Source organism: Heptranchias perlo, chromosome 3, assembly GCF_035084215.1.
Source record: "Heptranchias perlo isolate sHepPer1 chromosome 3, sHepPer1.hap1, whole genome shotgun sequence".
Classification (NCBI taxonomy): Eukaryota; Metazoa; Chordata; class Chondrichthyes; order Hexanchiformes; family Hexanchidae; genus Heptranchias; species Heptranchias perlo.
In genome coordinates, this window is record NC_090327.1 from 76,824,742 (window position 1) to 76,838,320 (window position 13,579).

At 40.9% G+C, this 13,579-nt stretch overlaps 1 protein-coding gene across 1 annotated transcript in view; it reads right to left on the minus strand.

The window, feature by feature from the left end:
• Positions 1-260: 260 nt before the first annotated feature.
• tram1 (translocation associated membrane protein 1) overlaps positions 261-13,579 on the minus strand; it is a 38,610-nt gene continuing 25,291 nt past the window's right edge. Inside the window, exons 8-11 of the mRNA XM_067980356.1 lie at positions 11,017-11,121; positions 7,003-7,146; positions 3,985-4,145; positions 261-3,101 (exon numbers count right to left, since the gene is read on the minus strand). Of these exons, the coding sequence (XP_067836457.1) occupies positions 3,028-3,101; positions 3,985-4,145; positions 7,003-7,146; positions 11,017-11,121 (484 nt within the window). The 3' untranslated portion in view covers positions 261-3,027. The remainder of the gene's footprint in view (positions 3,102-3,984; positions 4,146-7,002; positions 7,147-11,016; positions 11,122-13,579) is intronic.

Sequence of the window (13,579 nt, forward strand, 5' to 3'; positions counted from 1 at the left end):
CCACAGACAGTGATCTCCAGAGGGTTCCCTAGGCAGTACACTTCACTTCACAACACTCCACAGCAGGGTGACTGAGATAAGAATCTACGCATAGTGTTGCACTGTGCATTGGTCATTATAACTCTCAGGTCATAACTATAAAATATAGTTTCACTACTAACTTTTTATGTGGTTGTATAATTTAGAGAAGTATTTTAAGAAATCTAATAAATGGTTAGATGTGCCTATGCTGCATGAAATAAACAAATTCAGTCACAAAGTAGGATGGACAGTTTTACTTCACATTTACTCTGCAATAAATGCAGTTACAATAATCCAGGCTGCTCTTCTTTTATAACTGAAATTGCAATTCTTAGACAATGCATTAAAAATAAAACCATGTCTCCTATATTATAATCAGAAACTTGATCTCTTTAGTTCTGTAAGACATATCGCATCTTAATGTAGTACTCAACAACAGATGCCAGTTGTGAAAAAGGTCACTTTTGTCCAGCGATTTTGAAAAATCTGTATCAAGCATACTTGCAGTTACGTTAAAGAAATAATCCCTGGATATTCCATTCAAAAATACAGCCCTGGACTTATTGTTACAAGTATATTTTGGCAACAAGATGAACTTTTGTGCTCACTGATGTGAGGGAGGGTAGCACCTGTGAAGAAATGATTTTTTCCACTTTGAGCACCCAGCAATCAGTCCCTGGTCAGGTTTAGCACAGTAAGGTACAATATAAAGCTGCCTCTACTCTGTTGCTACTCTTGACAATGTGCCTTAGTCCCAACTTGAAAACAGCAATCCCCACTCCCAGCTACCCTAGTGGCCATCTGAGATTGTCAATTTAGCGCCTAATTAGGGACAGTTTTGTGCTTTGATCATTAAATGGGTTAATACATACCTAAACTCACATCACACAGGAAACCACAGCCAGAAAGAGACCTTCATCCCATTAGTCTAGGCTCAATTCAAAATCAGATCCAGAGGTAAAAATACAGACCCTCACTGTGCCACCCAGTCCCAGTGACCTCTGCATCAGAGAGTTATCATCTTCCTAGTGGTTGAGGCTGCAGTGCAAGAAAAAGACAATCTGCAGATTATCCTGGACTTCTAGCCCTTCGCCCCCCACACACATATGTAAGTTATATTCAAAACTTTATACAGGGCTGTATTTCCAAACACACCAGGAAAAAGTAATTGAAGTGCTTCATCCAGGAGCATTCCTTAATTTACAAAAAAAAATGCATTGTAACAAGGCTCCACCAATAGTTAGCAATCTAGGAATGACTTTAAGCTTAATGGTAACATAGATCCTTATCTATGAAATTCTCATTTATATCCAAATTATTTTATAAAATTAATAAAATTCTTTTAAAATCAGCAATAATTCCCAATGTGAAGAATGTTGTACAATAATTGTCCCCTTAATTATAGTCATGTGATTATGTGTCATTACACTTGCAGTACTGCCATGCTAAGGCCTAGCATAAGTTTTATAAAACTGCTATTAAAATTTGGCAGCCTTTTTTGGGTCTTTTATTAGAGTAAAAAAATAAAAAGTATATTTCTCCTCTTTGAAGTTCTACTGCAATTTCTTTGTTGCATTATTTTTTAAAAAAAACTTTATTGCAGTGGTCTCTTCACAGACTGCCCCTGTTCAAAATCAACCTGAGAGCACAGATTTTGGCTTTGAAGTTATAAAACTGACTGAAAATAGACGACTAGATTAGTGGAGAAGAATAATGCAGTTCTAATCACAACAAATTAAGGCATAGAAAATTAATTTGATATTAGGAGCCAATCTGTCATATGAACTTGCATTTATTTTAATCCTATAGCCTGAAAAACCTATTTAGCTTTCAAAATACACATCTCTCTCTTTGATGATACCTCTTCCAAAATCATTTCCCATAAGTACCAGTACCAACTATGAACAATAATTAGAGACTCATACAGAATGTTTCTCAATTTACAGCATTTAGAATTGGAATTTTGGTGCTGAGTTGCTAACTTAAATTCTCAAGTGACCAGCAATATAATCAAGCCTGTAAGAGGGAAAATAACATTTCCTTCATACTGCAATGGATTCCAAAATATAAAACCAAAAGATGCCAGCCACATAATTCAACACACATCACAGGTGAAAACAAGCACAATATTAAAAAGTATTTTATTTTTCATACTGTGTCACTGCCTGAATTCTATCTCTGCAGCTCTTCGCAGTTTTACAGAGTGCTTGGAAAATTGTTCTTCCCATTATAGTGGCACCTGTCACTTACTGTCTGAACAGTTGCTGGCAGGGTTAAAAGAGGAAGTAAGGATGATTCCGTGATCGGGCACTCCCAGGGGGTAGATCTCGCCAAATTATGGACTGCACACCCATTATTTCTACAGATGTGTCCCCCGTGAGTGATGAGATCGCTGAATCACCATGTAAAGTCCAGGCGGAGTACGTTTTCTAGTCTGAGCAGAAGTTTTTTTTGACACTTTAGTACAAAGATCCTTAAGTGCAGTCCTCGATGCTTCGAGACACCACTGTGTCCCCTGAAGAGGCTCCATAAAAGAAAAATCAGTGGGGCGGGGGCCTCTGGCCAGCCTACAAGTCACAACAGAGCTGTCCGACCCTGGGAAACAATACTAGAGGTTAGAAAACCTGAACCCTAGCTATAGTGTGGTTTCCCACGGCTGCCAGTTCTGAATCAGCTCTCAGATCAGTTTGAAGTTGCCCTCCCCTCCATATTTCCTATGGAGCTGCTCTGGGAGGCAGACTCTTACTAAAACGTCAACAAAAAATCTGCTCAAACTACTATCTTCTTCTATAAAATGGGGGAATTATTAGAATAAAAAGTACCCCCACCTCCCCCCAGCAAAATTTTACTTTCCCTTTAGCTTTATTGGCTTTTGAATGCACACCGTTACACAAGTACTTAGATGTAAATGTTGCTTACTGCTGCAAGTTAAATATTTGAGGGGAAATTGTCAAAGAAAAAACAAATCATGAAATTGGCAATTTGTGTACTGATGTAATCGAACTTTCAAGAAGATTTGACTTTTCTTGCACGTGGCGAGTCTCTATCTTCAGAAGTCACAGTCCCGTTCACTCCATTAGCTGTAATACAGAAAGACCAGTTACTGTTGTTTCTTTCCTGTGGAGAGGTGGGACTGAAATATATTTACAATTTCAATCAATGACAGTGTGGACTGCAACCAGTCTGTGCAATGGTGAATAGAGACAGAAATTGTACCCAGTATAAAGCAGATGATGTGATAATAAAATACAGGCAAGAACATACAGGGCAGAACTTTCAACTCCAGCAGTATCGGACAAAGTCAATGGAAAAGAAAATTGCAGGGGGGTGGGGGGGGAGAGAGAGAAAGAGAGGTATAACGGGCTGTCGATCAGATACCGCCAGCTTTACGCCCCCACCTAAGTTCCGCCCAAAGGCTATTATAGTTCCATTTTTGAATCGTAACAGATCCTAACATGCAAAAAATTGATGTGATCTTCGAATACATTTCAAAAATAGCACAGTACGAACTTCCAGTTTTATTCTGAAAAAGGTTGCAGCCAGAGTCAAAAACCATTACCATTTCTTCAAGTGGGTGAGAATGCACTTGCTCTTACAGAAGTACATCTGGTACCTACATCAGGAAGAGCCTAAAGAGAAGATAGAGCAGGAGAGAGGCTAAAAAGAATCATAAATGGTGCAATTCTGAAGTGAAAACATAAAATGCTAGAAATTTGCAGCAGATCAGTCAGCATCTGTAAAAGAAATATTAGATAAATAACGAGTCCAATCTGAAACATTAATCCATCTTTTCCCTTCCACGTGTCATTTGACCCACTATGAATTTACAGCACTTTCTGTTTTCACCATAGTGAGAGATCATAGAGGAAACACTATTCAACAGGTTGAACATTACTAAATGGTTTGAATTACCAGTGTGGTATCAGATGTCATTTTTATATTATTTTAAATGAATAAACTAACCTTTATTTTCTCCTTTTTTAGTTGCTTTGCTCTTTGTATTGGTAGCTTTCTTTTTTAGAGCCTGAATTTGTGCATGCTCTTTCCACCTCTTAAGCTGGAAATTAATGAACTTCCACATCATATACGCTTGTGTCAGGCAAATGGCAGCCAGGGCACTTATTCTGGAATTGTAATAGAATTATATATGTAGTTAAATATTTTAACTGTCAATTTTATTCGCTTGATATTTATTGTTTAGTAAAAGCAATAGTCTGACTTATTATAGGCATATCATGATGTGCCTTAATATATTAATTTATAAAATCTGCAACTAAAATAGTTTAAAAACAATTCTCCAACTTTCTTCGCTCCTGCCCATAAAAAGCATTGTTCCTGCTGGAGTACAGTTCAACAGGCAGGCCTCCAATACTTACCCCTTCATATCTGAGCCTCGACAGTGAACCTATTCCACTATGGAGGGCATCATAGTTGAGCCCGATCCTGCTCTTACATAACATACTTCCCAGCAATAATCACTAGATAACACTCAGGAGCAGGAACTCTGGCTGATATCCCACCTCCTTAGTCCAGAGGCACCAAGGCCAATTGTAGCATCCCAATTGCTGGTCAGCTAACTCAGTATAGACTGAAGATTGAACCTGGGAGTTCTTGGTTTAGTACTACATCACTTGGTCCATTTTACCAATGGGCCATTGAAGGATGCACAACTGAAACAGTTTTAAACCAAGATAAAACCAGACAGCTGTGGTTCGGTGGCAGAGACTGCTGGGAGACAGGCTTGTACTCCTGATTCCTGAGAATTTTAAAGAGGGCATAAATGGGTAGGTTGGATGGCAAAAAGGCCTGTTAGTAAGGAATTGGTATATAAGATGGAGAGAAGGGAATGAGGAAAATTAACATTGTTTCAGTTCCTACCCATCCCCCAAAGGCAGTGACACAGCTGCTATATGAGCCCCTATTTTGAGAGACTGGCAAAATCTGTACTGGGAATAGCTAGATGTATGACCCAAGCTTGCCCACAGGGCACTCAGGGAGCTGTGCCCAATTTTGAAGGATCAGCTCATTTTTAAATAATTAGCATAAGCTCCTATCACAGCTTTGGCCTTGTACCAGCAGCTAACATAGTGGAGGAAGTCCAAAATCTGGCCTGCAGCTCAAATTTAAGGGAATGTGCATACATAAAGGTAAGTGGCTACTTATGGCAGCAAATATTGTTTCAGCCTTTGGAAAGATTTAAAATGGATTTTAAATGTTTATCACCCTTTGCCAGGCTCAGGGGAGGGTGAGTGGAAGAAGTGTCAGGCAAAAATGAAGTGACAGAAAATCTACTCTGGTAAGTGACCAAGTAAGCAGCATCCTATCTGGTTTGATAGCTAGCAAAGTGGATATGCTGCATGAGGCAGTTGCATAAGGCGCATTACCACATTTGGCACTTCAGGGCATCCTCCCCAGAGGACATCAGCACATATTGCCTGTCAGGTGGCAGCCAGACTCAACCGTGTGCACAATACATGGGTCAGTGATATAGCAACATGTCCTCCTGAAAATGTTCTGTGCCCTGTCTAGCCTCCTTTCCACTGGGAAAGTGATGAATGTGTTGCCCCTTGAAGACAAGGCTTCCATCACTAACGTGATGCATCTGTGGGAGCTGTCCCTAAGATATAAGTTGTCTGCAGGTGGCTTCCAAGAGACAGCATAACTATATGGCAATCCTTATATCAAGTAAAGACACCAGAAATCGGTCTCTTCTGTCTAGGCCAGTAAATGCAGACATTGGACTAAGGACAGGTGCCTACCTAACAAATGAAGTACTATTAAAGCATTTATTGTGCTCACATGGAATTATTGTTTACAGTGAAGATCTTCTGTAAATGTTTCTCCCTGCCTCTCTTTGAGGTATTGACACTGGCTACGATATAGTTACACAATCACTTTACCTTGAGCAATTAGCGGTTCTTCATGTGTATGCCTAAGAGTGTTGGTTGGCTATTTATCAATGGAGGACATTAGAACCCAAGCCTGATTCTATCCTCATCCAACATCCACATTTGCACTTTGCAGCAGGGGCCACTGAATTGTGATCAGGAGCAGGAATCCTGGTTGATCTGCCCCCTCCCCAGCCCAGGGGTGCTGAAACCAATTGTAGCAGCCAAATGCCACACTGACCAAAATCAGCTTGTTCAGCACAGACCAGGAATTGAACCCAGGACCTTTTGTCTACATGGCTTGAAACCACAACACAAAATGCATTTACGCATAAAGCCACTGGGGAACTATGGAGGTGGGAAAGCATTTTTGGTGCAGTGGGGAGCCTGCGGTCCCAGCCTAACGTTAAAAAATGCCCCAAGATGTTAAATGCTGATTTTGGTAATATAAATCGATCTCGCTGCAATCAAGTGCATTGCTAAAACTCTCCTTTTAAAATGTAAATCCCTATCCCGTGCCCTTACCAACGCCGGACACCAGAGACACACAGGTGCAAATCATGGGAAATATGTCGTATGATGGTATTTCCCTCATTCCAACGGTGTCACAATACTCCCAATCCTTACTTCAACTAGCCTTTTTAATTGGTGCAAAAAGGAGCATAGCTGCATACCCACCCAAGCAATGCCAGTTTCCCAGTGTAATCAGAAATAAAATTCAGGCTGCTTTTTTGCATTGAAAATACATGGTAACAATTTGGAGGTGAATTGTGGATAATCTGAAAAGAATCCCTCTGTGGTGTTAAAAGGATAGCATGGCAACTTTCTACCATTGGGATGTCAGTTTTATTTTCAGGTTACATCTGTGATGGATCATGATTCTTTTTCCTATTTATCCCCTTTTTATGAAACAATTAAGCAATCAAACTGAAATCATTTTAGATGACACAAAGCTAAGTTTCAGGGTGTGTGTATTTGAAAATGATCCAGAAATGCAATGTCATTAATGAATTTAAAACATACCCTTCTATCCTGACTAACAAGTTCAAGGAAACAATATATTTTTCAGCACAAATAGATTTAAAATTTGTACCTTACAGCCAGTATGTTAAAGTTTCCAGCAGCTAAATCAAGACTTTGATTTTGAGCTCCAGCAAGGCCAAATCCAAATGTGAGGACAGACAAGGAGAGAGTAAGCAGTCGAGCCACTACGAACAAGAAGGCCCAAATCGTAAAACTAGAATTAAAAAAGCACAGATTAATAAGATATTGATTGCAAGGTATCAATACAATACATAGAGCTGAGAAAAACAATGACAGAGTAATGTCAGAAGTCTGTTAAATTCATAAAACAGGGGAATTATAACTAGCTCTTTGGAAAGGGGTTCTTGCAACATCAAATTCTTTTTGCTCTTCCTCATTAAACTTTCTCCTCCAGCTCAGAGTAAAGAAAGAACTTGTATTGACATAACACCTTTTACAGTAAGACATTCCAAAGTGCTTCACAACCAACAAAGTACTTTTTGAAGTGTAGTCACGGTTATAATGTAGGGAAATGTGGCTGGCATTTTGAGCCCAGCAAGGTCCCATAAACAGAAATGAGATAAATAACCAGATAATCTGTTTTAGTGACGTTGGTTGAGGGATTGGCCAAAGCACTGGAAGAATTCCATTGCTTTTCTTTCAATGGTGCTATGGGATGTTTTGCATCCACCAGACAGCACTCCGCCAGTACTGCACTGAAGGGTCAGCCTGAATTCCATGCTCAAGTCTCTGGAGTGGAGCTTCAACACATGATCATCCGGAAAACTGGACCATGGATGATCAATGCAAACTCTGCTCAATGTTTTTCAATGCTTTCTCTGCCTAAGATGGGATGGCTTCACCTGCTGTATGGTGACCAGGGTGAAAACTAGAAATAGTCACCCAAAGAGAGCAGGTGGGTTGCAGTACCAGACCAGTTAGATACAAACTCAAATCCATATGACTGAAAGTGGAATCCTCTTTTCTCACAAATATGTAAACTGTAATTCAGTACAGAGATGTCAATTTATACAAACAGGTTTGCAGAGCAACTCAAATACACAATTGTAGTATTTGAATTTGTGACATCAATAATCACAAGGCGTTCTAGAATTAAAATTATTTTGTCTGACACCAATTTTTTGTCACTCAGATAATTGCCTGTACAGTGAGTCTGTATCAGCAAAGATTTAGAGTAAGAGCAGCCCATATGCAGATTTCCTCAATTTTCCCCTTTCTCGTGGATGCACTACATTTAGTTCTTCAAGAGAGTGCGGATAAATCAGTTGCAGACTGCAGATAAAATCCCAGCGTCAACAATTGCTTACATGTTGCAACATCAACAGTCAGCCCACAAACCATATCAAATGGTTTACATGAGATGTGGACCACCTAAGAACAGATGTTAGATAAATGTGTTAGAAGATTTCCCCATCGACAAGAAACTTATGCAGGTGGCTTCTTCCTAATCTCCAAAATAAAGTGACTAAATAGTAAACCCGTTAAGACTCATTACTTTCAGAATTTATTATTTTAATTTAATAGCATTTCTTAAAATTTTACATCCTCTACAGTTTTTGAATTTTATAGTCTAATTTATGTAGCATCTGTCCTGTTTCAGTGGAGTGTTCTAACGGTGCTTTAAGCTGAATCTCAACCGTGCTCCTTGCATGTACTCAGCTTAATAAGTTTTGGAGGTGTATATTAGGTGGCAAAATGGTTGACGCAATTGCAATAAGGGTTGATGTTTCATGAAACTAATCTCAAATTGCACTGAGTCATATTGCAGCGTGCTATAAAGATGAGGCTGAAGCGTTTGCAACCATCTTCAGCCTAGAAGTGCCGAGTGGATGATCCATCTCGGCCTCCTCCCGATATCCCCATCATTACAGAAGCCAGTCTTCAGCCAATTCGATTCACTCCACATGATATCAAGAAATGGCTGAGTGCACTGGATACAACAAAGGCTATGGGCCCCAACAACATCCCGGCTGTAGTGCTGAAGACTTGTGCTCCAGAACTAGCCGCGCCTCTAGCCAAGCTGTTCCAGTACAGCTACAACACTGGCATCTATCCGACAATGTGGAAAATTGCCCAGGTATGTCCTGTCCACAAAAAGCAGGACAAATCCAATCCGGCCAATTACCGCCCCATCAGTCTACTCTCAGTCATCAGCAAAGTGAAGGAAGGTGTCGTTGACAGTGCTATCAAGCGGCACTTACTCACCAATAACCTGCTCACGACGTTCAGTTTGGGTTCCGCCAGGACCACTTGGCTCCAGACCTCATTACAGCCTTGGTCCAAACATAGACAAAAGAGCTGAATTCCAGAGGTGAGGTGAGAGTGACTGCCCTTGACATCAAGGCAGCATTTGACCGATTGTGGCATCAAGGAGCCCTAGTAAAATTGAAGTCAATGGGAATCAGGGGGAAATCTCTCCAGTGGCTGGAGTCATACCTAGCACAAAGGAAGATGGTAGTGGTTGTTGGAGGCAAATCATCTCAGCCCCAGGACATCGCTGCAGGAGTTCCTCAGGGCAGTGTCCTAGGCCCAACCATCTTCAGCTGCTTCATCAAACGACCTTCCCTCCATCAAAAGGTCAGAAATGGGGATGTTCACTGATGACTGCACAATGTTCAGTTCCATTCGCAACCCCTCAGGTAATGAAGCAGCCGATGCCCACATGCAGCAAGACCTGGACAACATCCAGGCTTGGGCTCATAAGTGGCAAGTAACATTTGCGCCCGACAAGTGCCAGGCAATGACCATCTCCAACAAGAGAGAATCTAACCACCTCCCCATGACATTCAACGGCATTACCATCGCTGACTCCCCCACCATCAACATCCTGAGGGTCACCATTGATCAGAAACTTAACTGGACCAGCCATATAAATACTGTGGCTACAAGAGCAGGTCAGAAGCTGGGTATTCTGCGGCGAGTGACTCACCTCCTGACTCCCCAAAGCCTTTCCACCATCTATAAGGCACACTTCCCTTATTGAGTGCAGCTCCAACAGTACTCAAGAAGCTCGACACCATCCAGGACAAAGCAGCCCGCTTGATTGGCACCCCATCCACCACCCTAAACATTCACTCCCTTCACCACCGGCTCACCATGGCTGCAGTGTGTACCATCTACAGGATGCACTGCAGCAACTCGCCAAGGCTTCTTCAACAGCACCTCCCAAACCCGCGACCTCTACCACCTAGAAGGACATGGGCAGCAGGCACATGGGAACAACACCTGCATGTTCACCTCCAAGTCACACACCATCCTGACCTGGAAATATATCGCCGTTCCTTCATCGTCACTGGGTCAAAATCCTGGAACTCCCGACCTAACAGCACAGTGGGAGAACCTTCACCACACGGACTGCAGTGGTTCAAGAAGGCGGCTCACCACCACCTTCTCAAGGGCAATTAGGGATGGGCAATAAATGCTGGCCTTGCCAGCGACGCCCACATCCCATGGACGAATAAAAAAAACAGGTTGATTTGCTGGTCGCAACTGCAAATGGCTTCATTGTCCCCACACCAAGAACAAAAATAAGATCATCTAGTGTTCTCGTTCTGGATCTCTGTCCAGTCACCCCTGCCGCTAAATTTGCATGTATTGACATTAGGTAATGACAGGATTAGGCTTCGCTGTGATGCCTCCAAAATGCATCGCTTCCGCTACCATCTGAGAATGGCTATGTTGGCACGGTACTGTAGAGCTGTCAGTGCTCTTGGAACAAGATCCCAGTATAAGGGAACACAATAAGGTTGGGGTAGGGGGGGGGGGGGTGGGGGGAAGAGGATTAGGAGCAAAGAAAGACCCACAAACATTGTTCCAGTGAAGAAGTCAGAGATTTTCCACAATCTAATGTATTTTCCAACAATAAAGCGTCTGCAAGTAATGGTTAACTCTGAATATGAACTTCTCATACAAGGGACAGAGCTTCAAGATGTGGAATTTTGAATGTTTAGATAACATTGAATAATTAAGCTTGTCATCGTCAGAACTCAAAGTGTTTGTTGTCAGGTGCAGGACCTATCCATAACCACCTACTTAAGAGATTGGAAATGTTAGATGTACTCACCCCCTCTCGTTCTTTTCATCACTGAAGTAAAACAGACGAGAAATATGAAACAAAAGTTCCACAAAGTAATGCAGCACCAGAAGTACCAGGCCAAAACGGTTCAGGCTAGAAAAAAATAAGGACAAATCATTCACAAAATTCTTTGTTATATTAGCAAGTAATGGGCAATGATATCTGCAAGTTTTGATATTAATGACCTGGACTTGGCTATAGAGAGTATAATTTCAAAGTTTGCAGATGACACAAAACTCAGAAATGTAATAAACAATGTGAAGGATAGTAACAGATTTCAGGAGGACATAAACAGACTGGTGAAATGGGCAGACACATGGCAGATGAAATTTAACGCAGAGAAGTGTGAAGTGATGCATTTTGGTAGGAAGAATGAGGAGAGGCAAAATAAACTAAATGGTATAATTTTAAAGGGGGTGCAGGAACAGAGAGACCTGGGGGTGTACGTACACAAATCTATGAAGGTGCCAGGACAAGTTGAGAAGGCTGTTAAAAAGCCACATAGGATCCTGGGCTTTATTAATAGAGGCATAGAGTACAAAAACAAGGAAATTATGGTAAACCTTTATAAAACACTGGTTAGGCCTCAGCTGGAATATTGTGTTCAATTCTGGGCCTCACAGTTTAGGAAGGATGTCAAGGCCTTAGAGGCGCAGAAGAGATTTACTAGAATGGTACCAGATATGAGGGACTTCAGTTATGTGGAGAGACTGGAGAAACTGGCGTTGTTCTTCTTAGAACAGAGAAAATTAAGGGGAGATTTGATAGAGGTGTTCAAAATAATGAAGGGTTTTAACAGAGCAAATAAGGAGAAACTGTTTCCAGTGGCAGACGGGTCGGTAACCAGAGGACACAGATTTAAGATGATCAGCAAAAGAGCCAGAGGTGACATGGGGAAACATTTTTTTTTTTAAAACAGCGAGTTGTAATGATCTGGAATGCACTGCCCGAAAGGGTGGTGGAAGTAGATTCAATAGTAACTTTCAAAAGGGAATTGGATAAATACTTGAAGGGAAAAAAAGAGGGCTATGGGGAAAGTGCAAGGTAGTGGGGACTAATTGGATAGCTCTGTAAAAGAGGAGGCACAGGAACGATGGGCCGAATGGCCTCCTCCTGTGCTGTACCTACTATGATACTATGAAGTTACCCTATTCATAGTAATGGTATCAAAGCCTAAAATATCAGCATTGAAGAGCCTGATTCTCAACAGTAAATGGTAATATATTCAAGTGAAAGCAGTCTAAAAGTATAACTACTGGTGTATCAATGTGCTCATTCTCCAGATTTGGGCCAAGTTCAGACACAATTCACAGTACATCGAATTCCTAATCTCAGTGACTGAGCAAGACAAGACATGGGGGATATTATTTTTTTTTTAAAAAGTATGCGGATGGATAAAACCAGACTGCTGCACGTAACTTCTAGAAGCTAAATGCAGAGGGGTGTTCACAAGATGCCTGCCTGCTCTCAGATGAGAAACAGTGAGAGATTTGGGAAAGAAAAGGAAATACACATAGGTGGATGACATCTTGGAATTAAGAGCTGAAGGAAACTAAAGCAGTTATACAACTGGAGAAACAGAAATGATGCAAGAGAACTTAGTGAGCACACTGTTAAAGAAGGCCGGCCTAAAATTCACACTTGAACATCTTGCATTAAAACAGCTCGAGTATAATGCTAACACGGCACTCTTACAGCTGGCATCACAGGGAATGAGTCACACCTCTTCATGATGTAGGAAAGTGTAACACTGGTTCTCAGTCTGTTTAACTTCAACTTTATCCAAGGATTGTTCCAGCATACGCTATGATTTTGATCAATACTATACAATTTCTTGATAATCAGATCATTTAATGATATTTAAAGCAATGAATGTTAAGGATTAGCTGAAACCTGTGTTTTGTTTAAATGGGCAGAATAACCCTACTCATAATCAATAACAATGTTTAGTGACAGAAGTTATTTCCAATCATAATTTGGTAATGCCAAACTCCAACTAGTCTTCTCAGTTGAGTTTATCTGATCATTTAGATATGGTCAAACTTATCCAACTTAATTCCTTCCTGATTAAGCTCCTCTGCCACACATATAGGTGAACATTCAGCAGCAACTTTGACCCACAATACCATAGTTCAATGAGGAACCAATGTATGGCACAAAAGCAGTAATAAGGCACAGGTTTGATGCTCCAATCGCACCTCTCAGTATAGGTTGGTCCTTCTCTATAGAGAGGGGGCAAAATCAGAGGGAGACTCATCTCCAACCTAGTGTCATTCACCTAGTACTGATGGATATCTAGAAGTATTAACTCTTTTGGCTACAGTCTGTGTGCAGCTCAGGGAAGAAAAAAGTTATAAGTTTATCCTCAAGTTAAAAGGTATTTAAAGGAAGTTACGAAGGTGCACATGACAATTTCTGTACAATATAACAATCTGAAATAATCATCTGTGAAATTACCCAAAGTTTAACAAGAAATACCATGTGAATGTTGAGGTAACCTATAAACCACGGTTCTCTAACTCTGGTTCAGTTAAAAAAAACATTTAAAGAT